Raw genomic sequence first — 19514 nt, forward strand, 5'->3', positions numbered from 1 at the left:
TGACCCCTAAGTAAAGAAAATCTATTTTCTCTTTTGGAAGTTTCTTCCACTTTTGGAAACTCATTAGTATATTTCTTCCTGACTTCTAGCCTGAATTTACAATATCTCCCCATTTCTCTTGATTCTTCCCTTTTGAGTCAAATAAAAAAACCTACCATATGATAATCTTTCAAATATTTAAACAAAGTTTTCCTTTCTTTCTTGAGTCTTTTCTTTTCTAGGTAAACATTCTCAGAACCTTCAAATGATAGAACTATAATATATATTCTGACTGCTCTTCTTTGGGTACTCCTTCACTGTACTGTACCTTATTTAAGCTGCAAACTGAACCTGACTGTGATACTCCTATTACTTTCTGGCCTGGGTACTATCTTTATCAATAGGTACTATCTTAACTTTATTCCTGTAAGCTATTTTACAAAATCATATTAGGTTTTTGGTTGTCCCTATACTAACTCATTTTGAACTTGCAGATCAGTTAAAACCCCCTAGATTTAAATTACACACACACACACACACACACACACACACACACACACACACACAAACACAAACACACAAACACACCTACATAATGTATATTAAGAGGAACTGAAGCTCCCTCTCTCATTTGAAGCTTGAAGTACAGGCCTTAATCTTGGTTCTGATTCTACCAGTCATTATCAAGGAAGTTTTGACCTGCTTCATTTTTGACCTGGGTTATTTTGCTTCTTCTTCTTTTTTTTTTTTAGGTTTTTGCAAGGCAAATGGGGTTAAGTAGCTTGCCCAAGGCCACACAGCTAGACAATTATTAAATGTCTGAGACCAGATTTGAAGCCAGGTACTCCTGACTCCAAGGCCGGTGCTTTATCCACTATGCCACCTAGCTGCCCCTATTTTGCTTCTTCTTAGAAATCCTGTTGTTCCTTAAATCTTAAATTGATATCAGTTTAGCCCCAGGAACTTGAAAATCCCAAGTCAAAAGATCTAGCAGCCTTAGACTCCCTGGTATTTGGGATTACAGGTATGTGACAATAGTCTTGGCATCCCTAGATCTTTATCTTTATCAAATAAACTGCTAACAATGTCTCCCCATTTTTTTACTTGTGAAGTTTTTTTTTTTAAAGACATATGTAAGACTTTAACTACTGTGTTGACTCAACCAAAGTATTACTGTTGTTGAGTTATTCAGTCATGCATCATTTTGGTAACACTTTGGACCATGCCTGGCTCTTCTCTATTATTTACCAGTCTTTCTGAGCTCATGTTCCTTGATTCCATTCCCTTCTCCTTTTGCCTTAAATGTTCCCAATATCAGGGATTTTTCTCAATGATTTCTGTCTTCTCATTATGTGGTCAAAGTATTTCAGCTTCAACTTCAATATTTGTCCTTCCAATAGTCTAAATTAATTTGAGAATTGACTGACTTTGAAATTCCATTTATTTATTTATTTTATGTATTTAAGGCAATGGGGTTAAGTGACTTGCCCAGGGTCACACAGCTAGGCAATTATTGATCTGAGTCCTTTTGAACTTAGATCCTCCACTGCTCTATCAACTATAGGGCTGGTGCTCTATCAACTGTGCCATCTAGCTGCCCCATATTGACTTATTTGATCTCCTTGTTATCCCAAGGGATTTACAAATGTCTTCTCTGGCATTACATTTTGAAAGTATTGATCCTGTGGCATTCAATTTTCCTTATAGTCCAACTCCCATAATCAAAGAATGAAGTAGAAATAGATGTTTTTCTAGGATTCTCATGCTTTTTCTATCATCCAGTGAGTGATGACAATTTGAAACCCTAGTTTCTCTGCCTTTTAGAAAACAAGCCTGTACTTATATTCTTAGTTCATATATTGCTGAAACCTAGCTTGCAGAATCTTTTTTGAAATTAACTTTTTTTTTAAAATTTAAAGCCATGGGGTTAAGTGACTAGCCCAAGGTCACACAGTTAGGCAATTATTAAATGTCTGAAGTCAAATTTGAATTCAGGTCCTCCTGACTCTAGTGACTGTGCTCTAGCCACTGTACTACCTAGCTGCCTGCTTGCAAAATCTTAAGCATAATATTGCTGGTATGAGCAATGAGTACTATTGTTTGGCAATTTGAATATTCTTTGCTATTGCCCTTTTTTAGGATCAGGATTCAAACTGACCTTTTCCAATTCAGTAACCTAGCTGCCCCAATACCATATTTCTTATATAATTTTAAAAATCTAAATCTGAATTTTGCAATAAGAAGCTCATTATCTGTGTCATAGTCATTGGATTTTATTTTAACTGACTATATGGAGTCTTTCCACCTTTGGCTGCATAGTATATAATAAATCTGAATTCAATATTGATTGTATAGTGATGGCCATTGCAGAGTCATTTTTTGTGTTGATGAAAAAGAGTTTGGATTGACAAGTAAGTTATCTTGGCAAAGCTCTATTAGTCACTGTCCTGCTTCATTTTGTACTCCAACACCAAACTTCTTGTTTTCATTATCTTAGGATTTTCTACTTTAGTGTCCCAATACCCTGTGGTGAATATGCCATCTCTTTTGGGTGCTATTTCTAGAAGATCTTGTTTATCTTCATAGAACTGGTGAACTTTGGCTTCTTCAGCACCAATGGTTGAAGGACACCTTAATTTTGAAGAAATTTCATTGCCATTATTGGTTTTCTCAACTCTTTATTTTTTTATTGTGACTTTATTTTTTCCAATTACATGCAAAGATAGTTTTCAACATTCATCTTTTTGTAGGCTTTTGAGTTACACATTTTTCTACCACTCTTTTTTCTCTCCTCCCTCCTCAAGGCAGTGAGTAATCTGATAAAGGTTGCACATATACAGTCTTGTTTAACAACATTTCCATATTAGTCATGTGAGAAAGAAGAATCAGAGCAAAAAGAAAGATAAAAAGAAAACGATTAAATACTGAAGTCTAATTTGGGCTGGGGCCCCTCTCAAAGGAGGCATCTTCTGGCCAAAGTTCTGTGTCATAAAAATACACTAAAGAAAAATTTCAGAGACCGGGTCTGAGCAAAAGAAAGTTTTTATTTTCATTTTTTTTGCAAGGCAATTTCCCATTTGCCCAAGGTCACACAATTAAGTAATTATTAAGTGTCTGAGACTGAATTTGAACTCAGGCCCTCCTGATTCCCTCCACTGTGCCATCTAGCTGCCACAAAAATTTTTATTTTCTCTCTCTGGAGAGGGTGCACACAAGTTAGAGAGCCATGCAATTTTTGTTTTTATAATTTCACCACCTTAATCATTTTCCCCTTTAGCACACTGGTTGGGTTTTTTTTGGGGGGGGAGCACAATCTATTTGAGGAAATTTATCCTGGCAACAATGCAAAGAAAGGATTGTAATATTTTCAAAATATCTCTCTCACCAGACAATGGGGTCCTAGTGACCTAGTATAACTATTTTGACTAGGAATAGACATAGTAATAGCAAAGTTTTCATGGTCAGGATGTTGTGCCTTAGCTAGCAAAGCAGTCCTTCTGCAAAAGCAGGATGTCCTAGGTCCCTTGGCATGCAAAGTTTTTCTTGACATATACATTTCTTTAACCCTGAGAGGACTTCACCAGAAATTTTCCACATAGAACTAAAGTAGGAAAAACATAAGAAAGAAAGAAAAAAATACTGCATTTATTCTGCATTTAGACTCCATAGTTTTTATTCTGGATGTGCATTTTCCATCACTAGTCTTTTAGAATTATCCTTGAGCAATGAACTGCTGAGAGAAATTCAGTCCAACATAGTTGATCATCTCACAAGGTTGCTGTTAATGTGCACAGTGTTTTTCTGGTTCTGCTTATTTTATTCAGCATCAATTCATGCAAACCTTTCAAGGCTTTTCTGATGTGTTTCCACTTGTGATTTCTTACAGAAAAAATAATATTACATCACATCCATATACCATTAAGCCATTCCCTATTTGATGGGCATTCCCCCATATTAGAATTCCTTGACACTACAAAAAGAACTGTTATAAATATTGCTGTACATGAGGATCTTCCCCCCCCCTTTTTATTATCTCTTTGGGATACAGATCTAGTTATGGTATTGCTGGATCAAAGGGGGTATACATAGCTTTATTGCCCTTTGGGCATAGTTTCAAATTGCTCTCCAGAATAGTTGGATCAATTTACAACTCCACCAGAAGTGCATTATTGTCCCAGTTTTCCCATTTCCTTTCCAATATTATCTAACTTTTGTTTCTTGTTTTGTGATTTTAGACAATATGATAGGTATGAAGGGGCACCACAGTGTTGTGCTAATGTGCATTTCTCTAATCAATAATGATTTAGAGCATTTTTTCATATGACTATCGATAGCTTTAATTTCTTCATCTGAAAACTTCTTTTTCTTATCCTTTGATAATTTATCAGCTATAGGATGACTTTTATTCTTATTAATTTCTTTTTGTGTGTGTGGTTTTTGCAAGACAATGGAGTTATGTGAGTTGTCCAAGAGCACATAGGTAATTATTAAGTGTCTGAGCCTAGATTTGAGCTAAGGTCTCCTGACTCCAGGACTGGTCCTTTATCCACTGTACCACCTAACTGTCCCTATTCTTATAAATTTTAATCAATTCTTTATATATTTTAGCATTTTAGAGTCTTCCAGGGGCAGAGCCAAGATGATGGCACAAAACTAGGAAACTCTGGGAGCTTTTCCCAAAAGAACTTTAAATGTAGCTTCTAAATGACTGACTGGAAAAGAAAGGATACTCATCAAAAAGTAAACTTTCCTAACTGAAGAAAGAAAATAACTCATCTAATAGTAAAATTAACCAACTGGAAAAGGAAACACAAACGCTAACTGATGAAAATAGAATTGGAGAAATGTAAATTAATGACTCTATGAGACACCAAGATTCCATCAAACAAAACCAAAGGCTGAAAAAATAGGAGAAAATGGAAAGTATCTTTCAGGAAAAATGACTACCCTGGGAAATAGATTAAGTAGAGATAATTTATGAATTATTAGTCAATCTGAAAGCCACAATTCAAAAATGAACTTGGAAAATATTTGCAGATAATTATCATAAAAACTGCCCTAATATTATAGAAAAAGAAAATAAAAATAGTCTTTGACAGAATCCTTAGATCACTCCCAGGTAGAGATACCAAAATAAAAACTCCAAGTAATATTATAGCTAAATTTCAGAATTTTCAATGAAAGGAAAAAATACTGCAAGTAGTCAGAAGGAAGCAATTAAAATACCAGGGAGCCACCATCATGATTATATAAGCCTTATCAGCTTCAAGATTAAAGGATCAGAGGACCTAGAATATGATATTCTGGAAAGCAAGAAAAATTAGATTGCAATAAAGAATCATTCATCCTGCTTTAATTCAGTATATTCTTTGAGGGAAAAGGATGCACTTTCTATTAAATAGAGAACTTTCAAATTTATGTGATAAAAGACCAAAACTAAACAGAACATTTGAACTTTAAATATAAGACTCCAGAGATGTAGAAAAAGGTAAACAGAAAGAAAGGAAAAAAGGTTACTCAATAAGACTAAATAGGAATAAAAAAGCTGTAACTCTTGAGAATTATATTTCTTTTAGGACAATTGAAAGGAACATAATTCTAGGATGTGGGTATTTCTACAGGACAACTGGAGGGAAGGTATATATTATGTGAGTATAAATTGATCATGATGTGATGATACTTATGGCTCTTGAGAACTGTACTTCTATCAGGACAATTGAAAGGAGTCTGCTTTGAAAAAGGGTATGGTGCAAGTATAAAAAAATTAGCACCTGAAAGAAAGTATTATACTGGGAAAAGAAGGTGAAGCTATTAGAAGATAATACCTCTTGAAAAGACACAAAGGATCTATTGTAAGAAAGCAGGGAGAGTATAAATACTGAGTAAATCTAACTCAACATAGTTGGCTCAAAGAGGGAATGATTTACTTTCCTAATTGGGTTTAGAAACTTATCCTATCCTATAGGGTAGTAGGAGGGAATAGGGAAAAGGACAGTATAAGGCAGGCAGCAATCAAAAGCAAAACATTGGTGAGGAGGGGTTAAGGGGGAAAGTACAAAGAAAAGTACAAAAGAATACAAGAGAGGATGGAGAGAAAGGAAAAAATGAACAAATAAAGCCAATGTAACCATGATTAGAAGGAATCCAGAGAATTGGGAAAGAATTTTCACACCTAGCATTTCTTTAAGAAACAATAAGTGGACAGACTTTGGAAAACTCTGGAAGGATTTGCATGATCTGATGCTGAATGAAATGAGTAGAGCCAGGAGAACATTGCACACATTAACAGCAACATTGTGAGATGGTCAACTATGATGGATGCAGTTCTTCTAAAGCAGTTCAGTGATCAAGGTTAGTCCTGACAGACTTGCTGTAGAATATACCATCCAAATCCAGAGAAAAAACTATGATGTTTGAATGCAGAGCATTCTCTTTTACAACTTCTTTTATGTTGCTTCTTTCTCTCTTATGATCTTAGTTCTAATTCTTCTTTTATAACATGCATAATATGGAAATATGTTAAACATGATTGTATACATGCAACCTTTATTATATTGTTTGCTGACATGGGGAGGGAGGGGGAAGAAGGGATGGAAGAAAATGTGTAATTCAAAAGCTTGCAAAAGGATGAATGTTAAAAAATATCTGCATGTCATTGGAAAAAATGAATAAAGACAGGAGAAAAAAGAATGAATCAAAAAAGAAAATCTATTAATGAACAAGCATTTATTAAATGCCTGCAGTATGCAAAAAGAGTTTAATATCTGAAGTATAAAGAAAATCCTTAAAAAAAAGGATCTTTAGAGATATCCAATTGTAAATCTTTACCAAGAATTTTCTGTGCTGAATCTTTGTATAAAATTTGTATATATAATTTTTTTGACAAATGATGGGTTTTTAAAAAATAATTTTCATCAATTTGAGTTTATGAGTTTAAATATTAAAGATTTATTTTTGCTTTAAGACTGAATAAGAATGATATATTTATCTGAACTAGTTTAAGATAAGTTTCATATGTGATTTTAATTTTTCAACCTGTAAGTTAATTCAGTACAACTATCTGATATCAACAGCTATTTTTGTCCCAATTATTTAATCAATGAGCTCTTGGGAACCCCGTATAGTTGAAGTTTTCTCATTATTATATTTTGCAGTTTTGTGTAGTTTTTTTTTTTTATTTCTAGAGACCAAATAAGATCTACATCCATATCAGTAGAACTCTTTTAGTATGACTGATAAACACCCTAGGTCAGTAATGAAGAGGGCCTCATGTATACATAGATACATATATAAACACACACACAAATATTAATTATATTTGCATGTGTGTTTCTGAGTTTCTTTTTTACTTTGGCCTGGCTGCTTTATTTTTCTGAAGATAATTGTAGTTGTACTTGTCTTATCTCCTTTAACTAAACTTTAATAACTCCCCATAGTTTTTACTGTTATCCAGTATTGTGTTGGGTACTTTTTGACCTGTTATATTTTTTTATTATTTTAATATTGTACATGGGATTTTCTTGGCAAAGAAAGTGGGGTAGTTTGCCATTTCCTTCTCTAGTGTATCACCTTTTATCAGAACTCTCCATTTTGATCTGTCTGTCTTTGGTTGATCATGCATAGCATATTGCATAATTTCACTGATCTCTGCCAGCCCCTCTGCCTTAGAAGACAGCAATACAGGAGAGACTAGTATAGTTATTTTTATTAATAGATTAAATGCTTAATAGATAAAAATATTTGTTGATTTAGATTTAAATTTCATTCCACACAACCTTTTATTTTGCTTACAAGAACTGCTGTCTCCCCTGTCCTATGCCAATGTAGTATTTTAAAATTCTAAACCCACCTCCAGATAAAGAGTTGATGGACTCAGGATGTAAATTTAAGGATATTTTCTACTCTTTCTTTTTTTTCCTTCCTTCCTTTCTCCCTTTCTTCCTTCTTAACATAGTTAATGGAAGAATTTGTTTTGAATGATTATATATATATATATATATATATATATATATATATATATATATATATTCTTCTCAATGAGTAGAAGAGGTGAGGAGGGAATCAAGTTCTGAAAACAAAATAAAAAATTGAATTTATAAATACCTGTTTACTGATGAAAAAAACAAGGCTCAGCAAGGACAAGGCATTTCCACTAGTTCACATGACTAGCAAGTGTTAGGAATAAAATTTTAAGTGAAATATTTTAAACCTAATATCCACACAATTTGTACTATATAACTCTACTACAATAGTAAAGGACAGTGTTTCCACAAGATTGCTTTAAAATGGTATAAGGCAAACGGAACCCTTGCTTTATTTTAGAACTGTCCAGGAATAACAGAAAGGAAGCCATTTTTTCAGAGTTATACAATAATGGGTAAATGGAGACCTAGACATATCTACTTCCGCCTTCTCAACCTGAATTTTCAGAAAAACTCTCAACAAAATATAAGAAAGTGTCTGAAGATACAGGGAGAAATGCTTAAGGGAGATACAATTGGATATTGACACAGAGAGATTCCCCCATAAAAAGGAAGCACCAATATGGTAAAAAGTGCCCTAAAGGCAACAATATGGTAAAAATTTCAGACTGCATTCTTACCTCATGGGGAAAAGAAATAAACTGATTCACTGACACTTCAGTCTCTACTTCACATCACACCATTTAGTCTGTGACATGTTAGTTCCTTGTTAGATATGTACTCAGTGAAAAAAAGCCAATGTGAGTTCCTTATTCTGATCAGAATGTCTCCATAATTACTTGAAATTGACTTAGACTATTCGCTTTCTTAATAGAATGACTTTAAGTGCTTTTATATTTAAATTCCTTTCCCAGACCTAGTTCTCATTTCCAGGTTCTTTCAAAAAATAATGCCTTGACCAATAAGGAGATATCTGGGGAATAGAAATGGTTTTAGGTTATAGGATGTTATATTTGGAATTGGAAGAGTCTTCAAAAGTTTTCAGATTAGATACCTCCTGTTTATAGATGAGGAAACTGAGGCACAGAGAGGATAAATGTTGGCTTATCTCCTTTAACTAAACTTTAATAACTCCCCATAGTTTTTACTGCTCTTCCCTCCTCATATCACATACACACATATAATATGTAAGTATAATATGTTACATATTATATATAAAATGTTTATAAATGCATGTTTATAAAATATATGTGTTTATATTACATATATGTATAAAGATATATAATATGCATGTGTGCATATAGATAACATATAAAAATATATGTACTTATCTCTTTACCTTTTTTTTAATCTTCTGAGAATCCCCAGTAGAATGTAAGCTCCTTAAGAGTGGGGACTGTGGCTTGATTTGTCTTTGTAACTACAATTCCTAGTGCGATACCTTAAACATAAGATGCTTAATAAATACTTCAACTCAGCAGTGTCAGAGCTTGATTAGAAACACTGACACTGATTCCTACAAAACTGACACTTGTCGAGGGCGTGGGCCTCGGATCCTCGGCGGGCGCTCGCGGGGCAGCGGGGCCGGCGGACCGGACCGGACCGGCGGGCTTTAAGCGCGGCCGACACCGCCCCGCCGGGGCTTTAATAGTCGCGGGTGGAGGCGCCGCGCCGGGCCGAGACCATGTGTACCGCAAATCCTGAGACCCCAAACTCAACCATCTCAAGAGAAGCCAGCACCCAATCATCATCAGGCACAGCCAGCCAAGGATATGTTTTACCCAAAGGCAAAATCATGCCAAACACTGTCTTTGTTGGTGGAATTGATGTTAGGATGGATGAAACAGAAATTAGAAGCTTCTTTGGTAGATATGGTTCGGTGAAAGAAGTGAAGATAATCACTGATCGAACTGGTGTGTCCAAAGGCTATGGATTTGTTTCGTTTTATAATGATATGGATGTACAGAAAATAGTGGAATCACAGATAAATTTCCATGGTAAAAAGTTGAAACTGGGACCAGCAATCAGGAAACAAAATTTATGTGCCTATCACGTGCAGCCACGTCCTTTGGTTTTTAACCCTCCTCCAGCACCACAGTTTCATAGTGTCTGGAGTAATCCAAACACAGAGACATATATGCAGCTTCCAGCTATGATTAACCCCATCACTCAGTATGTTCAGGCATATCCTCCTTACCCCAATTCACCAGTCCAGCTCATCACTGGATATCAGCTACCTATATATAACTATCAGGTACCTCCACAATGTCCTACTGGGGAACAAAGGAGTTATGTCATACTTCCGGCTTATACAGCTGTGAATTATCACTGCAGTGAAGTGGACCCAGGAGCTGAAGTCCTGCAGACAGAGTGCTCCGTCCATGGGGTCACACAGTCTTCTGGGAATGGCCAACAAAAGAAATCGGTGGACGGAAGCATACAGACAGTGGTATCCTGTTTGTTTAATCCAGAGACAAGACTGAGAAATGCTCTTGTCACCCAGGATGACTACTTCAAGGTTATATCAATAATAAGAATTATTCACTGAAGTAAATGGAATATGTATATTTCTTCCAGGACAAAAGAGTACATCACTTTAGAAGAAGTAGGGCTGTGCTTAAATCCGTTTGAATCCTCTCTGCTGAAGCTTCCAGTGTTGTGGACAGTAGTTACTGTTTTTGAGTATTACGAAGATACAGAGAGTTCCTGTTTTCCACTATTATGGAAAATTAATTCTGAATTTTTTGACAACTTATTGCAAGACTTTCTGTGCAAGTTGTGTTAATTTTCTTAGTATGTTGTGTTTATTTTTCATTGAAACTATTCTACTTTGGATATTCACTTAGTAATTGGTTCTATATTGAGTTCACAGTTGAAAGGGAAAAGCAGTTAAAGTGGACAGGTATAACTTTAGGGTGTACATGTTAGAGCTTCAACTGGAACTGAAATGTTTTTGAGACTTTAAAGGCAAATGTTGGTTTTCAAAATTTTGCGTTATAGAAACTTAGTGTTTTGAAAAGGTCAGAATTTTGACAGTTTGACTGTTCTTAGCATTTAATCTCCAACAAATATATCTTCAGCAGTATGATATTTACAATACAAATGTTTGTGTTTTATTATTTAATTCTAGAAATTTACCACAGAAGCAGACCTTTTAAAACTGCATTTTTAATCAGTGGAACCAAATATATAAAGTTGTAGCTTAATTGAAGACTTCCAATTCTAAACCCAGTATTAATATGGCAGATTCTCTACAGACAATCCAATCATTGGGTGTTATGTTTATTCAATTTTGCTTACAAAGTACTTGGAGTCCAACAATAGGTAATTGATTGGGATGGCAATTAGGGTAATTCAAATTCTGGATGTAATTTTAAAAACTGATACTAACCAAACCTTACTAGATACATAAGCTTCTCAGTGGGTTACTTTTCTTTTTCTTTACTTTTTTCCTTTTCCTTTTTATTTTGTGTTTTTTTTACTGCTAAAACTTCAATAGCTATATCTAAATTGTGCAATATATTGGCATTAAAAAGGATGCTGAAGCTTTTTTTAATGTCACTTAAAGGTTAATCAGAGTATCTGAAAGGAATTGCTTTTATAAAAAAACTAATTTTAGTTATTTGTCATGGAACAAATAAATTTTATTTTTGTTTGTTAAAAAAAAACTGACACTGTCAATAAAACTATATGTCTTTCAGCTTGAGTATTGTGATATTTATGTCTTTCCTTCACCCTGTGCTCTGTGGCAAGCTACTAACACCAGTATATGAACCCAAATTATCTGGGAGTTAAGACCAAGTACAAAAGCAACAAATCAATAAAAATCTATGTTTGAAATGGAGTTGGGGTAGGAAGAAAGAGATAGTAGTTATGAAATTGAGGTCATTTAGTGCTTTCTGAGATGATGAGGATAAGCTATAGAATGAAGGCATGAATCATTCATGGAGAAGGCCAATTAGGTGTCTCAGTGAATAGAGCACTGACTTTGGAGTCAGGAGGATGATGTTCAAATCTGGTCTCAGACTCTTGATTCTTACTAGTTGTATAACCTTGGGCAAGTCACTTAATGCCGGATTGCCTCACATTCAGGGCCATATTCAGTCATCCTGATCCACATCTGACCACTGGACCCAGATGGCTGTGGAGGAGAAAGTGAAGCTTGATGACTTAGCTCATCACTCCACTCAAATCCATGCTTATCATGGCATCATCTCCCTTGATGTCATGATCCTCTTCAAGAATGAAGGAAACATCATTAAATATTCATGGAGATGATAATTCATTTTCAGAAAGATTCTAAAAATGAAATCATCTTTTAAAAAAAATTGAATTTTATTTTATACTTCTAGATTCTCTCCCTACTCCCTCCTAGAGAGAAAGTAAGAGGAAAAAACCCTGTTACAAATGTGTATAATCAAAAAAACAGTTCTGGTATTGGTGAAGAAAATTGCTTCAATCTGTACTCTGAATTCATCACTCTCTAATTGGAGGAAAATATTCTATTTCATCATGAGTCCTCTGAAAACATACTATTTTTTTGAGCAGACTTCTTATGTCTTTCAATGTTGTTTGTCTTTATGATATTTTTGCTTTTGTATAAATTGTTTTTTCTGGTTCTGCTGACTCCACTTTGCATTAGTTCATACAAATCTTCCCAGAGCTTTCTAAAATAGTTCTCTTTATTATTTCTTATAGCACAATAGCATTACAATCCATAAACATGCCATAAACATCTTCCAATTGATGGGCATCCTTTCAATTTCTAGTTCTTTGCCACCACAAAAAGCCTCTATAAATAGTTTTGTATCACTGAACTCCTTTTTCTTTCTTTGATCTCTTTGGGTTAAAGATCAATAGTGACATTGCAGGGTCAAAGGATATATATGGTTTAATATTTTTGAGAGCATAGTTCCAAATTATTTTTGAGAATGACTGAACCAGTTTTCAGCTCCACCAATACATTAATCTACTTGTTCTCCCATTGATCAACTTTTTTAGTTTTTATCTAGTACTATTTTTTTAAACAATTATTAATTAATAGCACAGTTTGTGATATGGTACTGCCAGTTCATCTTCCTTCTCACTTTTTTCCTTAATTCCATTGGCGATCTTGACCATTTTTTCCTGACACATTTGTTTTTTTCCCTCTCTCTGATGTAGTCCTCTGAAAGGTTATTTGGTATGACATTGAAGGGAAAAACTGATTTATGGAGAAATTCCATTTTTATTATATTGACTCAGACTACCCGTGAACAGTAAATATTTCTCCTATTATTGAGAACTGTATCTATTTTTCTTCACTTTATCTTATAATTGTGCATGTACAGTTTGTCTGTTTATCTTGAATGGTAGACTCCCAAGAATTTTGTATTATTCACTAAGAATAATAATTAATTCCTTCCTCCTGGATTTTTTTGGAAATGTACAGAAACACTGACAATTTGTGTTGGTTCATTTTATATTTTGTGACTGCTGAAATTCTTGTCTCATTTAGTTTTTCTTTAGTTTTATTTATTTATTTTTTTTTGGTTTTTGCAAAGCAAATGTGGTTAAGTGGCTTGCCCAAGGTCACACAGCTAGGTAATTATTAAGTGTTTGAGGCTGGATTTGAACTCAGGTACTCCTAACTCCAGGGCCAGTGCTCTATCCACTGTGCCACCTAGCTGCCCCTTTTATTTAGTTTTCTAGGATTCTCTAATTAAACCATTATATCATCTGTAAAAAAAAGAGATCATTCTTAATGTCATTTTTAACTATGACTTGACAAGCAAGGTCATATAAAAATAGTCAATTCACCAAAAAGTTTAGTAGAAAGTGTTTTAGGTTAATAGGATATTATTTTGAAGACTTGACTAAGGCCAGGTACTCATCAGATCTGCAGTAAATACCCACTAGGAGGGAAACAAATTTTGCAAAAGAAGCAACACAAATATTTTGAGTTGCTTGTGAACACAAACTATAATCAAGTGTCAGAAATATTAGGAAGGCAGAATTTTACTCAATATGAGGAAGAACTTGGAGACTACTAAAGTGATCCAGCAATGGAATGGGCTGCTCCATTAATAAATTATTTCACTACTAGAAATATATATCTGTATATGCATATATCTACATTTATAGGCATATGCATATGCCTATGTATACAGCATAAGCTTATCTGGTTAATTTTTTCCTTGCAATGATTAATTTATTATTTTATTTTTCTGTCAATTGTTTATAAAAACAGTTTTTTAAGATTCATTAAAAATACTTTGAATTCCAAATTCTCTCTCTCCCTTCATTGAGAAGACAATTGATTTGATATAGGTTATACATGTGCAGTCACACAAAACATGTTTCCATTTTTACCATTTTGTGAAAGAGCACACCAATACTCTTCTAGCCCTAGAAGAATAATGAAAATCAAAAAAATATACTGCAATCTGCATAAAGTCTATTAGTTCTTTCTCTGGAGATAGACATAATTTTTATGATTCCTTCAGAATTGTCTTGGGTCATTATTTTGTTGAGTCTAGTCAAGTCATTCACAGTTGATCATCACTTAATATTGCTATTGCTATATACAGTGTTCTTCTGGTGCTATTCATTTCTCTTTGCATCAGTTCAGACAGCTCTTTCTGAATTTTTCTGAAATCATCTTGCTTATACAATACCAACTCATTACAATTATATATATATATATATATATATATATATATATATATATATATATCAACTTGTTCAATGATTTCCAATTGTTGAATATCCCCTTAATTTTCAATTCTCTTCCATTATTGATAAAGCTGCTATTAAAATTCCTATTCATATAGGTCATTTTCTTTTTGTTTTTTTAATCTCTTTGGGATACAGACCTTAGTCAATGGGACTGCATGGTTTTACAGTCCTTTGGGCATAGTTCGAAATTGCTTTGGAGAATGGTTGGATAAGTTCATGTCTCAGCTTTTCCACATTCCCTCCAACAATTGTCATTTTCCTTTTCTGTCATATTAGTCAATTTAATAGGTGTGGGGCAGCTCCAATTCTCTAATCAACAATTAATTAGAACATTTTTATATGATTATAGGTAACTGATTATTTCATCTGAAAGCTGCCCATTTATATCCTTTGATCATTTATCAATTGAAGATTGCCTTACACTCTTATAAATTTGAATCAGTTCTCTATATATTTGAAAAATGAGATCTCTATCAAAGAAACTTGGTGTAATTTATTCCACAGTTATTATTAATAACTATATTTCAATTAAAACATTCCCTCTTGTTTACCCCCTTTCTTTTCACCCTGTCCATTCTCAAATGTGTTTTGCTTTAGTATGACAGAAACTAGATAGAGACCCAAATCTACCACTGAATATCAAGATGATGTTTGTCCTTTGAACTTGAAGAAGACCATGGCATCAAGGAGGTGATGTCATGACAAGCATGTGATTTGGATTTGAGTGAGGGGGTGCTGTGCTAAGTCACCAACCTCACTCTGTCCTTCAGAATCATTTGGATCTGGTGGCCAGATAGGAATCAGAATGACTGGAGGTGGTCCAGGATGTGAGGCAATCAGGGCCAAATGACTACCAAGATCACACAACTAGTGAATGTTAAGTGTCTGAGACTAAATTCAAAATGGATACAAGAATTACAAATAAAGGGTGATATCATAAACAAATGAAGGGAGAATGGAATAGTCTACCTGTCAAAGCTATAGATAAGCAAAGAATTTAGGACCAAAGAAGATGAAAAATTACAAAACTGAAAATTGAAAAAAATTGATTATATAAAATTAGAAAAGTTTTTCATGATCAAAACTGATATAACCAAACTTCTAAGGAAATCAGAAAACTGGAAATTTTTATTTTTGTAATACGTATCTTTTTGTGGTGGCTAAGAAATGGAAATCAAAGGAGTGTCCATGAATTGGGGAATGGTAAAAGAAGCTGTGGTATGAGATTGTAATGGAATACTATTGTTCTATAAGAAATTACAAGGAGGATGATTTCAGAAAAAACTAGAAATATTAACATGAACTGATGCATGTAATGAAGTGAATAGAACCTGGAGAATGCCACATACAGTAGCAACAATATTATTTGATGAAGAACTATGAGTGACATTTATTTTCAGCAATATAATGTCTGAGACAATCCCAAAGGATTAATAATAAAGCATATTATCAACCTCTAGGGAAAGAACTAATATTAATTGAATACAAACTGAAGCATGCTATTTTTCACTTCCATTTTTGTAAGGCAGTGGGGTTAAGTGACTTGCTCAAGGTCACACAGTTAAGTATTAAGCGTCTGAGATCAGATTTGAATTCAGGTCTTCCTGACTCCAGGGCCAATGCTCTATCCAACTGTGCAACCTAGTTGCTCCTATTTTTTCCTTTTAATCAAACCTTGTACAAAATAATTATTATGAGAAAGTTTTGCATAATTGCTCATATATAACATATCTAATTGCTTACCATGTCAGGGAGGGAGATAGGGAGAGAGGGATAGATTTTGGAACTCAAAACTTTAAATAAAAAATATTAAAACTATTGGGAAAAAGTCTTTTACTTCTGACTTTTAACTTTTCCAGTCCACCCTCCCAGTTCTCTTATCTCTTTGCCTTCCTATTTTCCAGTAGGGAAAAACAGATTTCTATACTCCACTGTGTATGTATGTTATTCCCTTTTCGACTAATTCTGAAGAGAATAAGGTTCACTCACTCTGCCCCCTCCCACATCTTCCCATCCAATGTAAAAGCTCTCTTACCTCTTTTATGTGAGATAAGTTACCTCATTCTATATCTTCTTTCCTCTTCTCCCAGTTCATCAATCTTTTTTGACCCTTAGTTTAATTTTTTGGACCATTATTCCATTATATTCAGCTCACATCTATTCCCACTGTCTGTCATTCCCTAATTCCTTATAAAAGTTTTAGAAGTTGTAAGTATCATTTTTCTAAGTTGTAATATAAATACTTTAACCTTATTGAAATCATTTTGATTTCTTTTCCCTGTTTACCATTTTGCACTTCTTTTGAGTTTTGTATTTAAAAGTAAATTTCTATTTAGTTCTTGTCTTTTTATAAGAAATACTTGAAAATCATCTATTTTATTCAATGTTCATTCCTTCCCCTATCCCCTCAACAAAGATTATATTCTAGCTCTTTTTCGCTTGGAATGTCACTTTCCAAGCCTTCTGATTCTTTATTGTAGAAAAAACTAAATCTTTTGTGATGCTGATTGTGGCTTCATGATAATTGAATTGTTTCTTTTTTGATCCCTAAAATGTTATATCCCTGACATGGGAGCTTGGAATTTAGCTAGAATATTCTTGAAAGTTTTCATTTTGATATCTTTTTCAGAAGGTGAACAGTAAATTCTTTTAATTTCTATTTTACATCTGGCTATAAAATATTAATGCAATTTGATAATTTCTTGAAAGATAATGTCTAGGATCTTTTTTTGATCATGGCTTTCAAGTAGTCTAATAATTCTTAAATTATTTCTTCTGGATCTGTTTCCAGGTCATTTTTTTCAAGTGAGATATTTCACATTTTCTTCTATTTTTTCATTCTTTTGTTGTGTTTTATTGTTTCTTGGATTTCTCATAAAGTCATTAGTTTTCAGAGATAACAAGTTTGATCTAGGAATAGATGTGTTTACTACTTTTCTGACCTGTGCTCTGGTCTGTGAGCTATCATTAGTATTCCTTTTCACCTTGACCAGGGTCCTAGCCCAGTTGTTGTCACAAGTTTGGCATGCTCATGCTCCTTTTTACTCTAGGACTGAAATAAGGACTGCAACCAAAGTTCAAATATGAGAAATGCAACAGAATCTTGCTTCTGGTGCCTGAAAAGTGACCCTATCTTCTTCTGACCAGTTTTCTGATCCTCTTAATATCTATGGGTTAAGAGGTCTGGAAACAACCACTGTAGTCACTGATTCAGTTGTCCTCAAGACCAACTACTGATTTGATGTGGCAGGACCTACACTGAACTATGCTCTGTTCTCACCCTAGTGTGAAAGAGCGTTCCTGCTGATCTTCTAAGTTGTTTTGGCCTGGGAAATTATTTTCCTCTGTCATTTTTGTGGCTTTTGCCACTTCAGAATTTGTTTTGTGATATAATTTAATATTGTTAAAAGAGTTGAGAGGGCTCAGGTAAAGCCTTTTCTCTTTCTTCTTGGCTCTGTCCCTTGCTAGAAATATTTTGAAATTAGATGAACATGCACCAGAAATGTTGAAATAAATTAAAATATATTCAATACCTAATAGATCCCAAGTACTATGCAAGGTATTGTGGAAATAGAAAGATAAAAATAAAATAGTTCCTGTCCTTCTATAGCTTATATTTTTCTCAAAGAATGTGACAGATGCACAGATAAGTAAATGTAAAATGCACACCAAATAATCACCAAATATTTGTCAGGGCAATTGCAGAACCAGGGAGACTTTAGTCAATGTTCAGATTCCTACAACACCACCTGAGGTGACTGAGTCAAAACTGTGCTGCAAAAAACAGGGAAGTTTGATTTAATTTTAATTCTTTGTGGATTAAAAATTTATACAACAATAATGAGCTCCCAAGATTCCAGTGATCTTCCTTGCTAGTTATTCTTATTATTCTTGATGCTGGGATTTTATCTGCTTTTATTTTCTTGTGGATCTCTTTTTTTCTTGATTTATGGATTACTTTGACCTGAGAATTGTTGTATTTTTAAAAAAGAATTATTTAATGGGAGGTGAGGTTTCATGGTTGGGGGAAGATGCTAAAAGTTCTTTCATGGAGGCACAGTATCAAAATTCAGAAATTCCAAAGCAAAACTAAGAAAAAAAGAAAATTGGCCAGCCTGGACCTCTTCCCAAAAAAGAGGCCTCAGGAGGTACCTACCATTGGAAGAAAGGGACTGGCATAGCAGAGGGATGTTCTAATATTAGAAGGTTATAGAAAACAATGTATATAAGGGAGAGAAGGTCCTATCCATTGAGTGAGATCCTAGGGTTTGACTGTAGCTGATCCTGATATTGAAGTCCAAAAAAACTGAGAAAGTAATGAAGATCGATTGGCCTATATCTCTCTTTAAATAGGGGCAGTGGAAGGAATCATAAATAAAAGAAAGGGATAGGTATGGCAGATGGATGTTCAAGGATGAGGAAGCCTCAAGTGCTGAGTAGGAAATCTAGCATGGGATGAGATTCAAACAATCACAATACATAGTCTTAAGCCATATGTTGCAATATATAATACAATTGCATGGAATAATCACATATATATATACATATATATATATATATATAGTTCACATGCAGAAACACAACATATACATATATCTTAACAGATATGATAATATATAATAATAATGTTTCATTTTGAGGGTACTCATCTAAGAAGTGTCTCCTTAGTTACTTCGGATGTTCAAAAAGATTAATTAAAAGAATTATACAAAGTCTAACTGTAAAGGCAGAACATCCTGGAGGGGGTAGTTAGGGTAAACATTACAGGGAAATCATAACTCCTTCTGAAAATGCATTTATTGTTACCTTAGTTAATTTCTATAGTAAAAGCAAACATAGGCATTGATTTCTCATTCTCTTCTTCATATTGAATTATTTTAAGATGAACATTTTGTC

At 33.9% G+C, this 19514-nt stretch overlaps 2 protein-coding genes across 2 annotated transcripts in view; both read left to right on the forward strand.

Moving 5' to 3' along the window:
- LOC141516451 (trichosurin-like) overlaps positions 1-19514 on the forward strand; it is a 113490-nt gene that overhangs the window by 36405 nt on the left and 57571 nt on the right. The gene's annotated exons all lie outside the window — the stretch shown is intronic.
- Positions 9586-10700, forward strand: LOC141516436 (deleted in azoospermia-like). Its single transcript, XM_074227514.1, has 2 exons — positions 9586-10419; positions 10479-10700. The coding sequence occupies exons 1-2, from the start codon at positions 9586-9588 to the stop codon at positions 10530-10532; spliced, it is 888 nt and encodes a 295-aa protein (XP_074083615.1). The 3' UTR covers positions 10533-10700.

The sequence above is a fragment of the Macrotis lagotis genome, chromosome 1 (genome assembly GCF_037893015.1).
Source record: "Macrotis lagotis isolate mMagLag1 chromosome 1, bilby.v1.9.chrom.fasta, whole genome shotgun sequence".
Classification (NCBI taxonomy): domain Eukaryota; kingdom Metazoa; phylum Chordata; class Mammalia; order Peramelemorphia; family Peramelidae; genus Macrotis; species Macrotis lagotis.